The 22,935-nt window shown below is 42.7% G+C and overlaps 2 protein-coding genes and 1 long non-coding RNA gene across 3 annotated transcripts; 1 reads left to right on the forward strand and 2 right to left on the reverse strand.

Annotated features, from left to right (window-relative positions):
* Window positions 1-108: 108 nt before the first annotated feature.
* On the forward strand, window positions 109-4,785 carry PDE12 (phosphodiesterase 12). Its single transcript, XM_062610707.1, has 3 exons — window positions 109-1,396; window positions 2,411-2,489; window positions 3,180-4,785. The coding sequence occupies exons 1-3, from the start codon at window positions 170-172 to the stop codon at window positions 3,620-3,622; spliced, it is 1,749 nt and encodes a 582-aa protein (XP_062466691.1). The 5' UTR covers window positions 109-169; the 3' UTR covers window positions 3,623-4,785.
* On the reverse strand, window positions 3,755-7,722 carry LOC134159606 (uncharacterized). Its single transcript, XR_009963199.1, has 2 exons — window positions 7,302-7,722; window positions 3,755-6,757 (listed from the first exon to the last, which is right to left on the reverse strand). It is a non-coding gene; the product is annotated as an uncharacterized LOC134159606 (long non-coding RNA).
* A 2,523-nt stretch (window positions 7,723-10,245) lies between these two features.
* Window positions 10,246-21,244, reverse strand: ARF4 (ADP ribosylation factor 4). Its single transcript, XM_062610708.1, has 6 exons — window positions 21,056-21,244; window positions 14,426-14,506; window positions 13,826-13,935; window positions 12,626-12,697; window positions 12,018-12,143; window positions 10,246-11,195 (listed from the first exon to the last, which is right to left on the reverse strand). The coding sequence occupies exons 1-6, from the start codon at window positions 21,120-21,122 to the stop codon at window positions 11,109-11,111; spliced, it is 543 nt and encodes a 180-aa protein (XP_062466692.1). The 5' UTR covers window positions 21,123-21,244; the 3' UTR covers window positions 10,246-11,108.
* Between the last annotated feature and the right edge of the window lie 1,691 nt (window positions 21,245-22,935).

The following is a 22,935-nucleotide window of genomic DNA, read 5'->3' on the forward strand; positions in this document are numbered from 1 at the left end:
CAAGGCGGATCGCGCCTCCCCCTGCCGCCGCTGCCGCAGCGGGGCCGCCCCTTCAGCGAGGCACCTCCCTCCTGAGGCGGCGCGGAGCGGCCCCGCGCACTTCCCCTGCCTTCCGGCCGTCGCTCGCGGCCCGTCGTTTCCGGGCGCAGGTTGCGGAAGCCGCGGCTCCATGTGGCGCCGGCTGCGCTCCGCCCTCGGGAGGCTCCTCGCGCCGCCCGCCGCGCCGCCCGCCATGGAGCGGGCCGTGGTGCGGTGTGTGCCCTCCGAGCCTAAGCTGACGCTGCGGCTCGTGCTCCCCGACGGCAGCGCCAGGCACATGCAGCGGGACAAGGCGGAGCCGCTGGGCCGGGTGCTGGCCCGCATCGCCGCCAACACCGCCAAGGGTAACGCCAAGGCGGCGAAGAAGAGCAAGAAGGCGCGGGCGGCGGGTGCCCCGGCCGAGGAGGCGCCGGCGGAGGAGCCGGCCGTGCGGCTCTTCTCCTGCGATGGGGAGGTGGTGGCCGAAGAGGTGCCCAACGCGGCGGCCTGGCAGGACGGCGCCGTGCTGCACATCGGGGAGGCGCGGTACCGCGTGGAGCGCAACCGGCCCGCGCTCACCGAGCTCCGGCTGCCGCGCTCGCTGCTGGCCGGCTTCCCCGTGTGCCCCAAGGTGAGCACCGAGTTCGCCGCGCCACAGCACTGCCTCTTCCGCTGGTACCGCGAACAGCGGCCCTCGGCTGGCGGGGAGTCGGCGGCCGGTGATGGCCCAGACTGGGTAGAGACGGCGGTCGTCGAGCGCGTTTTCATCCCCTCCAACGCGCTGGTGGGGCTGCGGCTGAAGCTGCAGTGCACGCCCGGGGACGGGGCGCAGCGGTACGGGCCGCCCCGCGAGGTGGAGAGCAGCGGCCCCGTAGAGGCTGGTCCTGGCGCCTGCATCTTCGACTCCCGGCACGCCTACACCAGGAAGGTCTGCGGAGAGGGCTCCGTCCGCACCGTCACCTACAACATCCTGGCCGACATCTACGCCCAGACGGAGTACTCCCGCACCGTGCTCTACCCGTACTGCGCCCCGTACGCCCTGGAGCTCGACTATCGGCAGAACCTGCTCAAGAAGGAGCTGGCGGGATACAGCGCCGACCTCATCTGCTTGCAAGAAGTGGATAAATCCGTCTTCGTGGACAGCTTGGCTCCAGCTCTGGATGCTTTTGGGCTCGAAGGGCTGTTCAAGATTAAGGAGAAGCAGCACGAAGGCCTGGCCACTTTCTACCGTAGGGACAAGTTCAGCCTCCTAAGCCAGCATGACATAGCTTTCAGCGAAGCCCTGCTCTCAGACCCAGTGCACAAGGTGTTGTGTGATAAGCTGGCCAAGTACCCCTTGGTGCAGGAGAAGGTGCTGCAGAGGTCATCTGTACTGCAGGTGCCAGCTTTTACATGCATTCTTTCTTTCTCCTACTGCTTCCAGGCAGTTGCAGCCAAGTTAGGCTTGTTGAGTGTCAGATCAAGGAGAAGGGAGGTGAGGGAGAAACAACGTTAAACATAAATAGAACAGTGGTATATTCTGTGTTAGCTAGATACAGCAGAAGAGCAACTTAGGACCAAGAACAAAATACTGAGTCTTTACTGAACTGGATATATGGCATTACCAAAATTTGGTAAAAAAGGCAGAACTGCTCACTTTCAGATGAAGACAGCAGTTGAGATTCTGGACCACGATTTGAACCCATGTTGGTGGTATTAGCTGCCAAGTTTTTCACTACTTACTCTCCTATGTCAGCATATATATTTCATAAACTTTGTAAATAAGTTCTAAATGAGAATCAGCTTGCTTTAATAGTGCCATTTGTGACAGTAGGGAGAGAAATAAGGTTGGACAGGTTTGTGAGCTTCTTGATTCCACAGGGTCTGCCAGCAGAGCTATTCTGTAAATACAGACGCGTAAGCCACAGGTCTGTGTCTGGGATTTCAGAAACACTCATTGGTAAAAGCTTCCTATTCGTGGGCTGAGTAGGAGTAACAAGATTTCCTTGATAACTGAAATGGCCTCTAAATTTATGTTCAGTTGAACTGTGCAGTACTACAGTTTGCTTGCTAAAACCAGAGGTGGGAGAATAGAAGATAAAAGTCAAGAATACTACAGTGTTAGCAACATCTTATGACAAAATATGGAATGGATAGAAGCAAAAAATAAGCTGAACCAGACACTTATGGGCAAAACAACATTTGTCAAATACCTGGATGTATTGGCTGATACCCAGACTTTATATAGAAGATAAATAGATTCAACTTAGGAGCTGTATTATTGAGTAGTTATAAGTATCAGGTTCTTTGAACTGGATTGTCACAAAGAAATAGGATAACTATTGCATTTTTAAAAATGTGTAACCTAACCTCTGTAGTTAAGCCTTACCAATAATTGCTTTTTCTCTTGAAGGTTTCAGTTCTTCAGTCTACAAGTGATCCTTCCAGGAAGATTTGTGTAGCTAATACCCATCTATACTGGCACCCAAAAGGTAATTTTGTCATGTTCCTGTATGTAGGATAACTGGGTTTGTAAAGGTTTTTGTCCTTCCCAGGGAGATTACCCCCATTTTTTGCAGCTATAACCTTTGCTGCTTATCTACATGAATCAAAGCCAGGCTGCTAGGTCTATTTATTTTCCTTAGAGCAAGATTGTTCTCATCTCCCTGGGAGTCAGAAGAATACAGCTGAGAACAAGACAAGTTGTGTTACACACAATGCACCCAAAGAGTAGACCATAAAACACAGCTGGTGTCGTGTGTGCTCATGGCTTCCCAGACCTATTGTACCTGAGGTAGCTATCTTGGCTTATTGCCAAAAGAGCAACCAGATTGGGCTATGGAAGCTTTTAGAAGAGATTCTTCTTTAAATTTCATTTTCTTATGGTTCTATGTTTTTCGGGAATATCATTAGGTTTGTTGCCATGGCCTGGAAAGCTGCTGTAATATGGGGTGTTGAAGGTTCAGAGTTCATCCATGTGCAAGTTTAAATTAAAACATTGTCTGCCTCTCCAAAACTTTCATAGTCATAAACTTCAAAAGCTTCCTTATGAAAACTTCTAAAATGTAGTGCACAGAAAATTTAAATGAGGTGTTTTGGAGCTACATATGATATGAGCAACTTGGGAAAGCCCTCCTCTGCTTCAGTGACATATTTAAAGTAATATGTTTTTATGTTCTTAGGTGGGCACATCCGTCTTGTCCAAATTGCTGTAGCCTTGTCTCACATCAAGCATGTAGCATGTGACTTGTATCCAAGTATACCAGTCATTTTCTGTGGAGATTTTAATAGTACACCATCATCTGGAACTTACAGTTTTATTAACAGCGGTAGCATTGCCGAAGATCACGAGGACTGGGTTTCAAATGGTGAAGAAGAAAAGTGCAATATGCCTCTAAGCCATCCTTTCAAACTGCTAAGTGCTTGTGGAGAACCTGCTTACACAAACTATGTTGGTGGGTTTCATGGATGCCTGGACTACATTTTCATTGACAGGAATTCCCTAGAGGTTGAACAGGTCATTCCATTGCCAAGCCACGAAGAAGTAACAACCCATCAGGCTTTGCCAAGTGTTTCACATCCTTCTGATCATATAGCACTAATATGTGACTTGAAGTGGAAATAAAGTGTATGGTGCTTTTGGTGGTTTTCAAACAAGAAATTTAATACTGGGGAATTGAGGCTGCACCCTGGCTTGATGCTACTAAAAGGAAATTCAGAATGATCACTGAAAAGTTCCTGTGTTTAATGGTTATACTGAATATTATCAGACTGTTCAGAATATTTGCATGACAACTTTTTCCTTTCCCTTTTTATATGCTAATAGGAAAAAATATATTTAAAACAGGGGGGGTTGAAAATTGGATTATCATACACATTTTTACTTGAGCTTTTAAAGGATTAAGAATTTTTTTGTAAAAAAAAAAAATACATAAACCTGATTTAGGAGGGTCCAAACTCAACCCTGCTTAATTCAGAACCAAAGGCAGAACATGAAAATAAAAGGGTTTGGTTGCTTCAGCCTCAGTGTAATTACTGTCATGAGAAGACAGTTTTTAAAAGCTAAGTTAAGTTCAGAAATTCTCTTTCACTTACCGTAACTGTAGCCCAATTTTCTGTTAAGTGGCATGAACAATGTACATGCACCTACTACCTTCTGGAAAGCTGTTCTTTAAATTACCAGTGAGTAGGCTTTCTGTCAACAGTCAACCATGTTACATTCAAGGTTACAGCTGATTTGGAAGTGTTGTGCTTGCCCACTTCATGTTGGGTAGTGAGGGTAACTAGCACCTGGTAAAATTGGACTGCTTCTACTGTGAACATCTGTTCCTTCTGTTGTTTACAATCACTGGCAATGAAATAAATACAAAATCTTAGGACAGCCAGCTCTGGATGGGAGGGAAGTCTTTAATATCATTGACAAGCAGGGGCGAGATACAGAATAGCTGATGTGGTGCATTAGCTGTATGTGCCTAAATCTTCAAAATGACTTGCAAACCTTTATCACAATTCTATTTTGTTGCTCTATTGCATACAAAGGTGACCTGAATTTTTAGTAGGGTTTGTATTTGCATTTTTTACCTTCTAGAAGGATTCTGGTCTTCTTTAGGAGATAACTTGGATGTGGGAGATGCATTTTATGCATACCTTCACTGAATGTGTTGGAAGGGTTTAACTATTTAACCAGCTTCTTTCCCTGCATCCATTAGTCCATATGGAAAAAACAATTTCAAAACCATTTCACAGGGTCTCCCTCCTTCCCTGAATAAAGTTCCCTTTTCAATTGTCTGTGTTGTCAGTTGATTCTTTTCCTAGTTACTGGTGTCATTCATGGCAAAACAAGTCCACTCAGGTTGACAAAAGCTATGTACCCTGTCTTTGCACAACTATTCACCTCCGTTCTGGTGGCTGTAGGGTATGGCTGGGATTCACTAAACAGTTTATATACTACTAAATCTAAGCAGTCGCTGTTCCATAGAGTATTGCTGAGAGTCATCAGTCCTGTCTCTTGCCCTAGTACCTGCTATATTGTGAAGGGTGATGCTTTGCAGGAGCTTAGAAAAGGCTACAGAGCAGCTGTTTAGATGTAGTTTCCAGTAAAATTACTAATGTTTTTTGTTACTGGAGTATCTGAGCATCTAACAAATTGATGCAGATAAACAACTGCACTGGTAAAGCCCACAGGCAGGTTTAGCCTCTGAGGTTGTACAAGGCTAAAGAGATACAGGCCCATAAATCATATCTCCCCAGGACATGACACCTCATGAACTATCCAGAGTTTTTTTACCCACTGCACATAAGCACACAGGTAAATGGAAATTGGCAAAAGGGCTGTTCCACTAATACATGAGTTAGTAAAATCCTGTATTATTAAAGGTCTCATTTAAATGTCCTTTGCAACTATCTTTTTTTTTTTTTCAAGCAATATGAGCAGTTAACCTTCCATCTTCTCATCCCAGCCTCTCTTGCCTGATCCTGCTCTACTGTGTCTGAGTTCTGGCTACTTGTTCCTGCTTGTGCCATACCAAGCCAAACCAGAAGTGAGGCAGCTGAAAATACAGGGCCTTTAATTTCTCAACTGTATTCATTTTAGTGGCTTGTCATGTCCTGAGCTTATATTCACCATAAAGCCTCCTGTGGCCAAAGGGCAAGACCAGGCTTGGAAGTGGACGCAAGGGATCACTGCCTGGAGTAAGGTATTCACTGCTTAGCAGATCTGCTACAAAACATAATAACACAATAACACAAGATGTTATTGAGTGTGAATTTATTGTAACAGGCTTTGGCGCGCTTTTATGTAAACCTTCAGATTTTAAGTTTTGCTAAACCAGTGGTTTAGCCAAGGCAAGGGCCTTTGGATAAAAAGTGGGAGTAAAACCAGGAATGTGGCAATGGAACTGGTAATGCAATGCATCATTGCAATGGAGTGACGGACAGTATTCGCCCTGTAAAACTGGACCCTAGATACTTTAGGTGGGTCCTTGATCAGTTTTTGTTCTAAGTCCAATTAAAAAGTATAGTGTAATTTAATTTTGTGTAGGAGTTGGATGTGATGTCTGTACTCTTCTAGGCTACAACACTGATAATAGAAGTATCAATCATTCCTAAACTTCAAGATTCAGGAGTGGGGAGAAAATCTTGCAAACAGAATGGAGGCTGTAAACCTCTTATCTATCTGGGCAAAGACTATTTACTCTTGTAGTAAATGAGGGAAAGCTCACACCTAGAGATGTAACATTTCCGAGCATACAACATCTAAAAGGGCAGAAAAAATAACTGGAAGATCTGTTCAAGAAGAAAAGCAGTGTTAGCACCTTGAAAACAACTGAAAATGACTACATCACAGCTGAGTCAGAGGCCGCCTACAATTTGCAAGTCCAACTAAATGCCACTGAGTAATGCAGGCTGATAGACTGGCAAGAGAAATGTCTCAGTCACTTAAGAGTAGTAAGACTGCAATTGTTAAGCTTGTAAGTGAAGTTGCATTACTTGCATAGGCTAACTGGGCTTCCCTTGTAATTTTAAAGTGGTGTTTTCCTCTTCTTTAACTACGTATCCATTACAACCAGATTTCTTAATCTTACTTTCCAAAACACACTAAACCCCTGTAACTTCTCCATAGTACCAGAAGATGGAGCAGCTCAGAGAATAGACTTGCCTGGAATTGTCTCCCTTCCAGGAAACAGCACGTCCCCTCACTCTCTGTCTTGGTACTAGGGTTGCAGCCTCTGTCTCCTTGCAGCCCAGGGGAAGCTGGCATCTGCAGGAAGCAAGCGTCAGGGAAATTTACTGGAACAGACCCAGTAAAATCAGATTGCCCTTGCACACGGCAGATAATCCTTCACTATCTTCAGGAGGAAATGCAGCTCCATGAGCTAGTGCTGGAGATTCTCCAGTCAAAGTACCCTTCATTCATTAGGAAAATGCAGCAGCAGTACAGGCTGACTGCCAAGAGCAGCACTGCCAGGAACTGTTTTCTGCAGTGGGAATGCAGCACTAGGGCCTGGGTTAGGAAAAAGTCACAAATCAAAAGAATTGTGATTTATTTGGGGGAGGAAAAGCAACCTTTAGGTACACCTTGGACCCATATCCCCCATGCTCCGAAACTACATTTATGTCCATGTGAGGTAATGTATGGTGCTTCATATTAAACATAAGGTGATTTTAACTCCTATTTTAGCTCCCCTGCACATCTGGACCTTGCCCAGCCATTAATTCTTCCTCTTTATCTCACCTCTAGAACCCAGATTTGTAAAAGCCCCACTGAGCTTGTCTCCCACTTTATTTCATAAACCTAAACTCACCTGCATTCCTCTTCCAGCAACTGGAATACTCCATATCCTTCACATCACAAAATTGGGCAAGAAGCTTACTGAATCTTTTCAGTGCTTTGCTCTCTGTAGTTAAGCTGGCAGTTTGATACACTGAAATAAAAACTCCTGTATATAAATACGACTACAGTGACCTCCCAGTGCAGAACAACTTACCCGCTGTTTGAATACGGGAGCTGGTGCTACACAATGGAAAATTCCAGCTACTGTAACTCAGCTTTTCCCATCATTACAGTAGAATGAGGAACAAATTTTAGCAGTCTTGCACCTGTCTGAGATTTTGAACTTCCAAGACAACAGCTCAGTTCAGGTATTTGACTTCTGATAAAGAAATGACAAATAAAGTTAGTATCTGAACTCTTTAACTGACATGAGAACATTGGACCTTCACAGGCATTTCCTCTGCCTCCGGAGAGCAGGGCTGTATTATATGTTCCTACTGATAGGCAATGTACATACAGGTCACCGGTTACTGCTCTTGCCAGGAAACAATGATTTTAAAGAATGCCATAAAAAAACCCCAAACAAACAAGTATTTTTACCTATCCACAATGTCTTAAATGACAGTCAGTGCCTTTAAAGCAGAATTGCACTGTGTTCAGGTAAGAAGACCAACGTACAAGTTATCATTTTGGTCAGTTCCATAAAGCATCACTGCCACAACCAATGACTTTACTGACAGACAGCCACATTAATGGGCTAGGATATGGATTTCAACACTGCATGCGGTCCTGGTACTAAGAGAGATAAGGCAGCATAATAATAAAAAAGTCATCAGGACGACATTTGTTCTTGTACCAGCAGAAAAGCACCAGAGCTACAGAAGCAGCACCAACTGCAAAGGAAAAAGAAACTCACCAAGATTCCAGCTCAGAGCAACATCCAGTAAGAACAGGAGTAACAAACTGCTTCATGTTTGTCATCTGAAGACAGCACAACCGAGCACATGCACTAACCCCAGGGATTGGTGCTTTCAATCAGGAACACTTAATCTAGAGTGTACCTTGAAAACTTGAGAAGAGCTGATGAGAATGTAACAACCTGAGCAAAAGTTACTCACTTCTGTCAATTGTGACATTATTCCACAGAGCTCATCAAGTCTTTTGTCCCTTTCACAGCTTATTATTATGAATAAGCTGCTTCTCTCAGAACCAAGAGACCTTCCTTCCAAGACAGCCTTACAGAGGCACAGTTAGTACAGACAATACTAAGATGCAAACATTGTTTTAGTATCAGAAGTGTGATCTTAACCATTTACAGGAAGATTGAAGCACTTGCTCCAGTTGCTCTCATTGCTTGTATTAACACCACAGTGAGTACTCAATTACACTCAATAACTTTATTGACTTTGTCTCACTACACTTCAGTGCCAGCTGTAGCCTTAACCTCTCATGCAGACTCAGGACCTCAAGATCTATATTACTGACTCAGGGAAACTACTCATTTTACAGCAGAACCACAACCTATTAGTAAAAAGCCAGGCACAGCGACTGTGAAATACCAACTTCTATACATATACTGTAACTCAAAAATGTAGTGGCTGAACAAAGCTCACCTAAACCCAAGTATTTAATTACTTAAAAGCCTTTCAAATCATTAAACCAATGAAATCTTCATCTCCACCAAACAAAATGTTTCCTTCAAGATACCTGGCCTAATTTGTTTCTATCTGCTTTTTTATTTAAAGTCTACCTCTCACTTCTTCCTGGGGAAGAGGAGATGGTGTTCCATTTGTCACAAACATTGTTTCATTTTAACCTACTAGGACTCCCAATACAATCTGTTAGGGACAAACTGCCTCTTCTGAACAAAGTGTTCTTTTTAAGGTTTATTTCAAGGAAATGCATTGCTGGAAATATGCATATTAACAGTTACTGACCCAGTGCATGATGGATCAACTTTGGTTAATACACAATCAGCAATTCATTGAAGTACAAGCAAAACCCTACTCCCCTTACACTGTCTCCTGGGTTTCTGTTACATACTAAGACAGATAACAACCGTATTCAACCACTCTGGCATTTTCTCTGGTTAGCTGTGTTCACAGTAACTACTTCCTAGAAACTTAAACCTGTTACAGCAGAAGCTGCCTTGGAAGATGCTCTTAACTGGCTTGAGTTTACCAGACCTTATCACTGGGACTCCTCATAGCAAGGATAACAAGAGTTGGACTAAAAGTAATAGAGAAGCATAGGGTGAAACTGCAATGAAACCACGCTTCGGGTTTATCAAGACCTGCAACCCATAGAACAGAGTATTTCAGCTGAAGGACTGAGCCAGATTTGCATTCATATAGCAAGGCAGGCAACAGAAAAACAGATACTAAAATATCCAATAGGAGCAGCCTCAAAAAAACAACATTAATTTTGACCTTTGAACTATAGAAGTATAAGGGGGCAGAAATACGAAAGCAGACAGCAGCAGCTGCACAGTGCTGATTTTTTGGGGTGACTATGACCATGAATAGAATATTGACTAAATTCCTGTACCAGTGTTCAAGTTAGCTTCCCAGTGAGCCACGAACAGAATGTGCGATTCTCCTGCTAGAACCCACAACGGTTTTCAAACGTAGATACAACTAGGAAACAGACATGCATGCTTTCCAGGCAGTTGGTACTTGTTTTATTACAATTTTTGTAATTGTTAGTATTTTAATATCTGGACATTTTAAAAAGAACTTTAGATTTACAACTTTGAAAGACACAGAATTCTATGTCTTGCTGACAGCTACCCTACTGCACTGTATACAACTTTGTTGCCTACTTTCCATGTCCTGCTCTATGTAGCTCTGAACACGAGAAAATCCAAGACTGATGTTCACATTCAAGCTGCAGGAAAGCTCAGTATATGGAAAAAGAATAAGTGACAAGTTACAGTTCAATCATTTCAGGAATCAAGAAGAGCATACTCAGAACTATACATTTTATCATTTTATTAGGAATAATTCCAAGTGGGTTATGAAGAAACTAATCCATTGAGTCTGATGAATTTCCAAAATTTCCTTATGAAGATATGTTCACCAACAAACAATAAAACTTCAGCAGAACTATTATACACTGGGCAAAAATAGTCAGGCTGATACCAAAAAGCAACATGCAACATAAAAAAAGATACGATATAAAGGAAGACAATCTGCTGAATATTAAAAACAACCTCAACATGAGCTCTTCGCAACCAGCACAGAACTATTCTACCCATCAAATCCAATTCACACAAAGGCAAGTTGGGCTGACAGATCCCAAGGATTAATAAAATGTTCCTCAGTGCAGTAGACTGATATAGTGTTTTAGAGCATTTCCTTGGCTGGAACAAGCTGTATTAGGAATTCTTTTTGGCAAGGGAGAGAAATAAATACATACGGAATGCTACATTTTGAAATCAGCAGACTGTCTGAGGAATGAAACAGGGCATCAGTAAACTAAAAGTAGCAGGGAAGAAAAAAAATTAAAACATTAATTTATTGGGGCTCAAAAGAATATTTGAAACAGATCTTAAAGATGTCACAATAACTATATTCAGGCATTTAGGCTAACAAGGGCAATAAAATCAGAAGATACACTTTTTCCAAGGTAAGGAGATTTTTACCCAAGCATATTGCTACCTTTGCAACATGTAGCTCGGTAAGCAATAATTGGCAACAAAATAAGTTGAAACGCTGTAATATTCTGCCCAAATATCAGTTCCAGATACTGTAATAACCAAGATGCAAACTAGTTTTGTTGTAACAAGCCTAGACCACTTATATCAAACATGTCCCTGGTGAAAGTCATCCAGTTTGAGTTAGCGTTTTGAGAGTTCATTTGACAGCCAGTCAAGTCCCTCATACAGACCAGTTCCTTGTGTAGCACAGGTAGCCTGGACATACCACTGTTAATGCAGAACACAAACAAAAATTCAATTTAATACTGACAAACAGCAAGCTAAGTTATCACAGCATGTGACACTCACACTCACACACACTCAAATCGTGTTCCCTGTGCCAGAAGTGGAGTCAATACTGAACAGATGGTATTTTTAAAAACGCTGAGAAGTATATATAAAATAGATGGGGTTCAGGCTTTATCCAGAAACTCAGTGTTGGCCTACCAAATGCCAGAACACTGTTTAGGGCATCAAAAACCAAATACTGAACCTGCACTTAGTTTACGAGCTGAAAACTGGTTTGTTGCTTTTGAAAGACTGCTTTCCATTTCGGGAAATGGACACGAAATATCTAAATGAACAGAGGTCTACAACATCTATTATGGATATAATCTTCGTGTGTCAACACACAGAGACATCAGGTGAGTATTACAGAAGGCTAGATGGTTTGGTGAAGCAACCCCATGTCTCAGAGGTGTGTGCAGATGGAATGTAACAATTCAGAAGCTACTTAATTTCCCCCCATCTTTGTAGTGGTAAGAATGCAGAATGAATTTTCTCCTCCAGAAGAACAAATACTGAGAAATGGAAAAGGCCACCACCTGCTCTGTCAAACATTTCAGTGACAGACAGGAAAATTTGTACTGTTTTCCAGGAAAAGGCAAGACATGAAACACCTGCAACAACTGAACACACTGGATTGTGCTCCTAAATCACTTATTTTGAACAAAGACCATAAACTATTAACTACAAAGTCTTACAAACTTATGTTTACGATCTATAATAAAGGAAAACAAGAGTTCATCACCAAGGAAGTTTAGCACTTACAGTTCTGTTACGCAGAGACTGAAGACCTAGTTTATCTGTCATTTCACTGATTGCCATGGCATTTGGCAGATCCTGCTTGTTCGCAAACAGAAGCAGCACGGCATCTCGCAGCTCATCCTCCTGAAGCTACAGAAAAAATAGTCGTTATAAGCTCAGTTGAATACATTTTTGGCTTCAACAGTCACTAAAGAAACCTGATTGAAGAGTTATAAACATTTTCATTCTTGCTTCTGAAGTCACGAGCAAGTACTGAGTGAAATTTAACTAGCATCCAACAGAACTTCTCCTACAATGAATGAAGGAAGTTTCAATTTATGGGCACTTTGCTGCTGAAATTCTTCACAACTATTTGTTTTTCAAAAATTCCTGATCTGTTCCATTAAGGTTTTATGAAGAAAAGTCCTGACACAGTAGCTTTTGAGCTAAAATTCTCTACACAGCTGTAGTTACAACTTAGCACACTTATGTGAACCAGAATTACCTGGTGGATGCAGTATGTACTGTACAAGTGCTCTGGAATTTTCAAACCCTACATCTCTTAGGGAAGCTGATGAACACCCAAAACTATGACAGAGTATAATCTTACTTCAGAAGGCACTGATACTTACCATTTTCTGCAACTCTTCTGCAGCTTCCTGGATTCTCTCTCTGTCATTGCTGTCTACCACAAAAATGAGGCCCTGTAAGAAGTTATGAAGATTTGAAAAAAAATCAATGTAAACATTGACATATTTACTATTTACAGTACTCTTTAAACCCAAAAACCCCCAAAACTGAATCCTGTGACTGCCTCCTCTGTTTAAGCAATGCAAGATGACTGTCTAAACAACTAAATAACAGCTTTCAACTGTAAAAAAATCTTCTAAAGGCCTTTTAAATTAAAGAAGCATAAACCCACAGATGTCGGTTTACAGATTAGTATGTAACTCAGCCTGAAAACTTCACATTTTCTCATTGTCTTTAAGAAAAGAAAAGCATCTGTTAAAAATAATAAGGGGGTTAAATAAGGAACTGAAATTAACTATTACTGTATTCACAACAGCACTTTGCTAGCTCCTTTCTGTCAACCCAGACTTCTCCATTTTACTGCACCAACTATGCATTAGGCTGCACAGAAGTTTCTTGGAAACAACTTTAGACTCAACACATAAAACCCCTCAACACCACCACCCCAAAAGCAAGAAACAAACCCCAACCTCTGTTCTTCCACCAAAACCCCACCCACTCCCAAAGCTTCCTGATACTAATAAGCAACTTAACTTACTACTTGTAAGCTGAAGAACCACATTTATGTCACCAAAAATGTCAGCAGTCACATCAATATGAAGCTGACACGTTCTAATCAATAACAAGGTATTTCATGATAATTTTTGATACTCAGCATACTAAACACACTGATAGAGCAAGCAATAGCTGTATATTTTAAAGATGATTATTAAAAAAAGAGTATGTAGAAGGGTGTTTAAGCAATAGTATAATCTAATGCCAGCTCAAAATAATTGAAGGATGGATACAGCAAAGTTCAAGAGTTCCTCACAACAATCCAGCAGCTCTGGCCCATTACAGAATACTGGTAGAGCCTAAAGGATTTCATCCTTGCCATGCTACAAACGTGACTAGACTCTAAGCCTTCAGGGTAACAAACTAGCTTCAAGTAGAATAAATTCTATGTGTCCCTCAACACTTACAGGAAGTAAAGAGCCTTTCTGAAAGGAAGGGACAGGAAACAAGTTTCCATTTACACTCTACAGAACATAATGAGACTTTACAAAACAGGTCTTTATCTACTGCCATCTCCGAACTCTTACCTGTGTGTTTTGGAAATAATGCCTCCAAAGAGGTCTTATTTTGTCTTGACCACCAACATCCCAAACTGTGAAACAAATGTTTTTGTATTCTACCGTTTCCACATTGAAACCTAAAAATAAAAAGAGTTAAATCATTATAAATAGTTAATGCCAGTGTTAAAATGTAATTCCAACCATGTGAAAGATATCTACTTCCCAAGTTACGCTTCTCCTGAGCGTATATAACATGGCTTATCAAAACTGAATTGCTGGAGCAAGAAGAAAATCAACTCAAGAGGAGAAAAAAAAATTAACCACTTAAATTCAAGTATACCACCTTTGATTGAGCAAATCTTTCAGTCACAAACTACGATGCTCATGTCTGGGAGAAGTACTGCTGCTTAACTGGCTCCTGTGCTTAACTGAGCATTGGTTCCTGGCCACTGTCGGACACAGGATTCTCATCTAGATAAATCTTTCGTCTGACACAGTTGTTATGGCAGCACCAGAAAGCCCGTGTTTGTCTCAGTTTTTATACTAACAGCAAAGATCACAAATGCCTATCTCTAAAACACAAACTTAAAGTAATAAGAATGAAGACATAACAATTGATTATCTTACCGATAGTTGGAATTGTGGTGACAATTTCTCCTAGTTTCAGTTTATAAAGAATAGTTGTTTTGCCAGCAGCATCCAAACCAACTAGAACAAACAGAAAATTTGAACATGAACTACAACCTCTTAAGTTAAAGATGTGCCATTTTATGTACAGAGCATTGTTTTTTTTTTTTTTTTCCTGAGAAGAAACAGCTTTTTAAACACTCCAAGTCATTGCTGATACACTATCGTGTGTTTCTCTCCATCTCCTCTACCCAGCACTGAAAGACAACAAGCAGTGAAGAAGAAAAGCTCAGTAACACACTTTCATGCACAACTCACAAGTTTCTTGTCATCTTCCCTAGTGTTCGTGTTGCTTAACTGAGTTTTATCATTCACTTTGAAAGATTCTGCTGTGTATGCCAGGACAGTTTCAAATGCTGAGCAACAATCTACAGTCAGCACCTAATCTCTAATTGATCACGCATTTGCTACTTCATACTCAAATTGGGGAGTTTCACAGGCACCTGAACCAACAGGAGCTGCACTACCAATGGAAGACACTTCAGCCTCCCGCTTTCAGTCTCTTGTACCTTTGCTAAAGCATTTCTTTCACACTGACAGAAACACAGACATTAGGGAACTCTGCTCTCCCTCTGCATACACCTTAAGGGCTGTAAGTCTTCAGGACATCACTTCCATTCATGGAGATCTACCAGGATGCTTTCCTTAGGAGTCTCCACTTTTGATCTTTATAGGCTGCCTTCTGCACTGAAATTTGCTCTTCTGTTTCTACAACAAAACTTAAACTTGCTGGTTTTCAATGTAAGTTACGTGGAAAATATGTGATCCTTAAAAAAATTACAGGAAAAATAAACTGAAGCCTCATTGCCAATAATAAACCGAGCATCGCCAGTATTGCAGGGGCACACTGGAGTTTTCTGAAATTGGCTACGCAACTGCTTATTGTTAGGCATTTCAGAACACATAAGAGCAACTCAAAATACAATTCCTTATGTTAGGATCCAATGCCTAGCACATAAGCACCTAAATAAACAGTAGGTTCCAAACACCACCACAACAGTTTGAATAAAATATCTAGTTGTGAAACTTGAAATAATCAATACAACTTTGCTGAAACAAAAATAACCACTGAAGAATTAATTAACTAATGCTTGCACAAGAAACCAAACGTTATCCTTGTCTGCCAACATTAAGTGTTGCAAGTTAATTTTCTACTTGGTGACTGCAATATATTAAGCTTTAAGCGGTTTGATGACTTGACTATTAATAATACAACTGTTTCCTTAGCACTGCAATAAAATGGAATTCAAAATTACCTACTTAATCAGAGTGAAACCAAACTCTTAAAAAGCCTCCTCTTTCTCAAAACAAAAACTGCTGTGACAGCAAACTAATTAGAATAGCTATCCATAATTGTCCTATATTCTGATAGTGTCAACAGGATGCCAACAGAGTTTCTTTGATATTATCATAGAACCACAGAACCAACTAGGTTGGGAAAGACCTTTAGGATCATCAAGTCCAATCATTACCCCAGGACTGCTAAGACCACCACTAAACCATATTACTGAGGGCCTCATCTGTGAGTTGGAATAATTGTTAATATCATAAAATAAGAGAAAAGAAAAAAAACCCAAACCTCTACCATCCAAACCAAATGCTCAAATGAAAATGTAACAGTTTTAAGTTTGCTATTGTCTCGGTGTTGGTCTCTTTCAGAACCACACACAATAATGAACATGGTACAGCAGAAGTTTCACAAGAGCTTGAAAATCATGAATCTTGTAAATGTTGGCATTTTCCTTACACCAATGAAGTCTCAGATAGCCTTAGAAAACCTTTCAAGTGACCTCTGAAACCCTCAAATACTCCATGTACACTGAAAACAATGTTTTGAATAGCACAATGCCTGAAACCCAACACTATCCTCACACAGCTCAGCTTCAAGTGGGGATTTGTAGGATGTCTATGTCTTTACAGCATAATGTATGTACATGATACATATGTGACAGTTTTCCAGTAAAATAGCATCAAGATTGCTTACTGAATTAACGCTACACATACTCACGAACTCTTCTCCCACACCCAAACCAGTTATCAGTAGAACAAACACTGTTTGTTAACAAGATTTGTTAAAAATAGCAACAAAAGATGGCATTACCTGCACAAGTGGTTTTAGTGTGTTCAGGGGTTATACTGAAGATACAGACAAAGAAAAAGAAAAAAGCTCATCTCATTTCCAAGAACATACACAGGGTGTCGAGAACCATTTGAAGATACGACTCAGAGTTATGACATTAGAAACTAGTCAGGAATTTTAAACTCTTTGCCAAATAGAAGAAATCCGTGCCCCAATTATCCACTGTGCTCTTGAACCAGGACCCACTGACACCTCCACTGTGTTGGCAGAAGACTACCTCAGCTATGTAAGCACAAAGCCCAGAGACTTTGCTTAAATCCACTCTTAGCCACAATTCTGATTAAGCTGTTGGACTTTGCACTGAGGGAGGCTGAGTTATAGATACGGGCTCTCTTCTTCTGACTCCACACTTGAGACAACAGCTTTTAACTGAGGGAAGGCAGCTTTTGCAAATCACTATGACCACATTTGCAAAAACTGCCTTTTTTAGCCAAATTGCAAATGTCTGAGCCAGCAATTGCCTCAAAAGCATAACCTCCATTAATACTTCTTAGCAGAATTTTCCATTTACCACCCTTTTAAGAACAAGAAATTTCTTCGCATTTGAAGCAAATCACATTTAATCGTTTTAGCTGCTAGGAACTGTAACTATTGCTTTTAGTGGTCCAAAAATAAATGCGTGTTTACATTTGTACTGGAACACTAAATGTAAATCCATGAGCTACTTCCATGTCAGAAAGTTGTAATTTACTTAACTCTCGGGATTAAAACCCACATTTTATGTGCCCAAATAATGCAAAGTACATTTATGAATCTGCTTTTTCACTCTGATTCTACTGCCTTACTGACCACTGCCAAGCCCAAGGTGTAAGAATCTAAATGTAAGGTCTGGTGCTCAGCAGCTGTACCACAAAGTAGAAAGATTACAATGAAGTGCAAGTGGGAAGCACAGACTTGCACTTGCAGACATTTATCTTTAAACCAAGTCAAACATCCTCTTCCTCTAGCTGAAGAAAAAAAGAGTATCTACAATGCTTTCATCTGCTGTTAAACCATCGTGGTTCTAAGCCCTTTCCTACTCTTAAAGAGTTTTATTCACAGCTTGTCAGTCGTGTTTCTGGATCTCGAGCCTGCAGTTCACTCGTCCCTGGGACACCACCCCTGTGACCACATGGCATTCCTCATTTACCAACTTCCTACTTTGATCATGGCTGCCTGAGTTAGTATCAAGGCACCTCAGTTACCACAGCACAGAACTTCATATAGAGAATTTACTTTTAAATAGAACCCCCATCAAGACCAAAACTTTGTCAGATTGATCTTTCTAAAGCTTACTATAGAACACAGCATGTTAGTGCTTCCAAAATGAGTGTGTCCCATAATGATAAAAGGGGTATTTAATGGATTCATGACATTCATGTTACAATCAAAAGCCAGCTTAAAAACCATAAAATTAACAAATCCCAATTTAATACAGGTTTGTATTCCTTAGTTTTTCTTTTACCTTAAAACCAGTTCTCTCAAATTGATCCTTTATATGCTATTTCTCTGTCAGGTTTCATTTCGATTGGGTAAGTCTTTGGGGGACACAAAAGGGCGATTCTCAACACAGTTTCTCAGGAACACACGCACAAAAAAACCCAAAACCACACAAACAAACGGGGGTTAAAAATTAAAACCAAGTAAAAAGCAGCTAAGTAATTTTGTGCTGTACAGTGACACAATTTCCAAAGAATCTCACCTTTTTTCCCCCTATGCATTTAACAACTACAACTGTACTTGAAGCTCCTGAATAGCGCTTGCACAACTATACCAAGGCACAGAACACTAAATTATGATAATGAAAGGTACACAGTGAAATAATAACTTCTTTTCTAAGCACAAGAAACTGTAAGTGAAGAATTTTCCAGACAGGTACATGTACAGTTAGGACTCAATTTTTCCATTCTAATGCCCTGGGGTTGCCTAACTTCAAGTCATCCAATCCTACCCTACAGTTATTTCTTCTCCTTCATGTTACGTTCATCTATAAAGATGGCACAAGAATTATTTTACATGCAGTTCCTCAGAATGTTAACTCAGTATTTCTGAAAAACATGGAATTTGTACACAAGCATTTTTTAAAAGACAGAAGTTCGGTAACAGCATTCCACTAAATGTCTACCCTTTATAATAAGTGTAGTTTGGGAATAAAAACATAAGTTTGTCAGGTTTGCTGTTGGTTAGTATCTGATGAGAAATAAAACTCTGCACAATGCAATAACACAAAGTCTGTCCTAAGAGCTAAATTAATTCTACTTTAACTTGAATTCTGCAGAAACAGGAGAAAGCTGTGAAAGAGAACTCTGAATTATAAATTAATCATCTGTTCATTACCAACTCACCCATATACTATTTCCCCCTACATATTTCTCCATAAACACCTTACCCCATAAAGCTATTTCATTGATACAGTACACGCAAAAACTTACACGCCTAATGTTGTACAGCTCAGTTTCAAACCATAAACTGCAACTTACCACCTTGAGGGAAAGTTTAATTCAGCCCCTGTATTCATTCAGGCATCTCTCCTCAAAATGCCATGAAGAACTTTCTTCCAATTTACAGGTACAAACTAATTATGTCATATCCAATAAACCACATTCTGCTTCTAAACATGCAGTTTAGGTCCTATGCTACACTCTCATGACAATGCAGCAGAAGTTTTAACCTCTTGTACTAGAGAACAAATCTGGTGCAGTCCCATGGTCTCATCCAGCCCTGTATTTTAGTATAATGCCTTAAAAATTATATTTAAGAAAAGCAGCATTTGAACCAACTGGTGGAAAGCACAGCTCCCTAACTCACATCTAACCTAAATTTGAACTGATACCCCACCAGTGAAGAAATGAAAGCCTTGCAAGCTCTTTTGATCTGTATGATGTTGCTTTTCTGTGTTCATTATTCTGCAGAATGAAACAGAACTACAAATACCAGAGATGCTATCTCATCCTACAGGCAAGCTCATCTGAAGATCTGACTTTTATTCATTTAGAGTTATACGAAGAGTCTGGCTGCTAGGGAGACAGTCAAAACTATTCCTTGAAATCAAAAGATGTACCAAGTTGTCTCAAAGACAAAAACTACTGGGGTTATTTTGAAATGGATGAGAGTCTCTAATTTCAACCAGAGAAGATAAAATAAGTATTACTGTGCCTGCAATAAAGAGCTCTGTCATCACAAAGCATACGGAGAATATGGAAAATTGTAATTAAAAAAAGCTATGTTATTGTGTCGGCTGTGCATACACAGGCAGAGCTGAGTAGTGTGCCAAGAAGTTCCAACTGCTAGGAGCCAGTCCCTTTACTGCCCATATTGAAAGCAGCACTCCATATAATTTCTTAGGACACGCTATTTCAGTGAATGGCCCCAAATCAAGTTCCATGCACTTTGGTGGCAGAATCTGAGACAAATGTTGGGGTTAGGACCTGTCTGTACCTAACGCTGGCGCAGGAGGGAAGGTGGGTGGAAGAAGGCAGGGCAGAGCTGCAGTGGAGGAGGAAATACCAGATGCAGTATGTGCTTGCTTTGACCTTTTGAACCACAACCTTAAAGTGAGAATCTTCAAGAGCCACTCGCTTCAACTCTTACACGGTCTGTGTCAAGAGAACCAGAATTTAATTCTAAATAAATAATTATGGACAGACAGTAAAACTAAGCACTGGAAAAGACACCCACAGGACTTGATGGGTTTGTACACGATTTACAGGAGAATTAAAATGCATAGATGCTATACCAAAACCACCTTTCACAGGAGTCAGACAGACACCGCTGCTACCGAAAGCCTGCCATAAGGTAAATCCTGAAGCTCGTGGCGTTAAACACCCCGGGCTTTGTCAGATCCTGCTCGAGGAACGGCACTGCTCGGGGGCAGGAACCGACAGCACGGCCGCGATCCCGCTCGGCTCCCGGTCAGGGGCTCCCTCCCCCTCCGGCCGCTCTGCCGCGGCGGGCGGGCGGGCGGGCACCGGCTGCGCCTCCCGCAATTTGATCTTTGTTCTACGTCCTGCTCCCGGCGCAAGCGGAAACGCAGGTGCAGGGCGCAGGGGCTGAGGCTGCCCGCCCGGCCCCCGAGGCGAGGGGCTCCGGCACTGCCCGTCAGCGCGGCCGCGAACCCCAGCAGCGGGACCGGGAGGGGGCAGAAGACGGGAACGCGACGGAGAAGGAAGGGCCGATATATCCGGATCCACACCCCTTCCCCCGCTGCTCCTTCTCTCCCCTCCGCTCCTTCGCTTCCCGACCGCCCCACAGGCCCGACGGAACGGGGACAGCGTTCCCTATCCCCCACGACCCGGGACGGGGCAACTCCCCCCGCCTGGAGCCCGCACCCCCCACACCGGCCTCCCCTCCCCCATCGCCAGCGGGACGCGGCCGCGAAGGAGCGGGCGGGCCTGGCGGCGGCCGCACCAACCGCGGCGCCAGGGCTGCGGGGAGCCGCTGCCGACCCTTACCCATGAGAATGCGCATCTGCTTCTTGCCGAAGAGGCGTGAGAAAAGCGAGGAGATGGTGAGGCCCATGGCGGCTCCGGCGCAAGGCTGGGCGGCGGCACAGGCAGCGGGAGGGAGGGAAGGAGGGAGCGCGGCCCGGCTCCCGGCTGCACTCGCGGATCCCTCCGCGGGCGGAGGCTGCGGCGGCACCGACTGATAGAGCACAGCGGCAACAGCGGCAGCCGCGGCGCTGTGACCGGGAGCCTCCCTCGCTCGCTCTCTGCCACGTCACGCTCTCCACGGCCGCCCCGGCTCCAACGCGGACAGACTCACGTCACGCTCGCCACATCCCCCGGCCGCGGAACCGCCCCTCGCCACACGGCAGCGGGACTGCAGCTCCCGGCAGGCGCCGCGCCGCGCTCCCCAGCGCACGCCGGGGGATGTAGTCGAGCTCTTCGGCCCCGCCTCGCCGCGGGGTCCGGCAGACACAGGCGCAGCGCAGCGCGGCGGGACGGGAAGTGCAATGCGGCGGGAGCCCGGCGGCTCCGAGGGCCGAGGCCCAGCGCCGCCCCGCTCCCCCTAAGCCCCAGTGCAGTTTCTGGTCCCTCGGCGCTTCGGCTGAGGCAGGGCGGCCGGCAGGCTCTGCTGCCGCAGGACAGCTGAGAGCACGAGAGAAAAGCAGGGGGTTCACAGTAAAACGACTCCTCAGAGACCCGCCCAAATACACCATGGTAGCAACAGCACCGGATGATTGAAGAATCAAACCACCCCAACCCCCAAAAGCTCTATCACAGGAACACCCATTACCGTAGGATCTTCTGCTCACATTGTTTCTGTGCTCTGCAGCATCAAGGCCAACCCTAGTGTGAACCTGGCACCAAACCAGCACACGGCTCCTCGGCCAGGAAGCAGCAGGCAGATAGAGAGAAGTAATGCAGGAATACAACTGAAACAAGCCCTCGTTTATTAGAAACACACTATTTCTGGAGAGGAGTGTTTGATTTCATAACCAGCTGTAACAGCTCCTTTCACAGCTACTGAAAGAAGCCCACAGCATGGTGATAATTAAATCAGGGCAACATATGATGAGCTGCGTTTAATGCTTAAGTGACTGAGCTGCCTCACACCAGGGAGCATTCGTTCAATCAAAAGCCCTAAAACTCTTCAGTGCTCATTGCTCTTGTGTCCTGGCATAGTTTCCAAACATTTTTTTTCAAACAGAAGCTATTTATCCTCCATTAAAGAAAAACGTCTTTAATGGTCTTGATAAAGAGACAGTCCTGAACCAGCTCCTAACATAAGACTTCTGTTAGTGAGACTCTGGCTGTTCCTTTTTTACCTGTCATGTTGAAAGTCTAACCCAAGTTTTAGGTTATGTTCTTCTGAACCAAAAATCTGTTTCAAATTAAAAGTTACATTTTAATAAAATATAACTTTCACGTAAGTCATGTTTTAACTTAATCTAGTTAGTGCCCAAGATGTTAGTACGATCCTGATCCACTATTAGATACCAGTTTCCTGATAGTCTTAATGGATCCGGTTCTATGTTTCCAACACTTAACCTGTTTTCTATTCAGAGCACTCAGTATTTATACTTTTTTTGGCCAGGAAAGCTCAAGTTTCCTCAATTTAGCTGAGATAAAGTGTACTACAAAGTATGTGGAGGACTCTTTTTGAAGTTACTCTCTAAGACCTCCAAGCTGGCATGTTCTCACTATAGCCAGGTCATGAATAGGTTCTCACTGTAGCTAGGTCATGAATAGATACCTTCGATTATTTCAGTTGTTTGAGTACAGTCTAACAAACATTTGCTTTTGGAGTATTCAACATGAACACAAGTGGTTGCTCTGTATAGTCATATGTAACTATTATTCATAACATACTGTTGACTCCTATCAAGGAT

The sequence above is a fragment of the Pezoporus occidentalis genome, unplaced genomic scaffold, assembly GCF_034315485.1.
Source record: "Pezoporus occidentalis ecotype Australia unplaced genomic scaffold, CSIRO_AGI_Poc_V1 ctg149, whole genome shotgun sequence".
In the NCBI taxonomy this organism is placed as follows: Eukaryota; Metazoa; Chordata; class Aves; order Psittaciformes; family Psittacidae; genus Pezoporus; species Pezoporus occidentalis.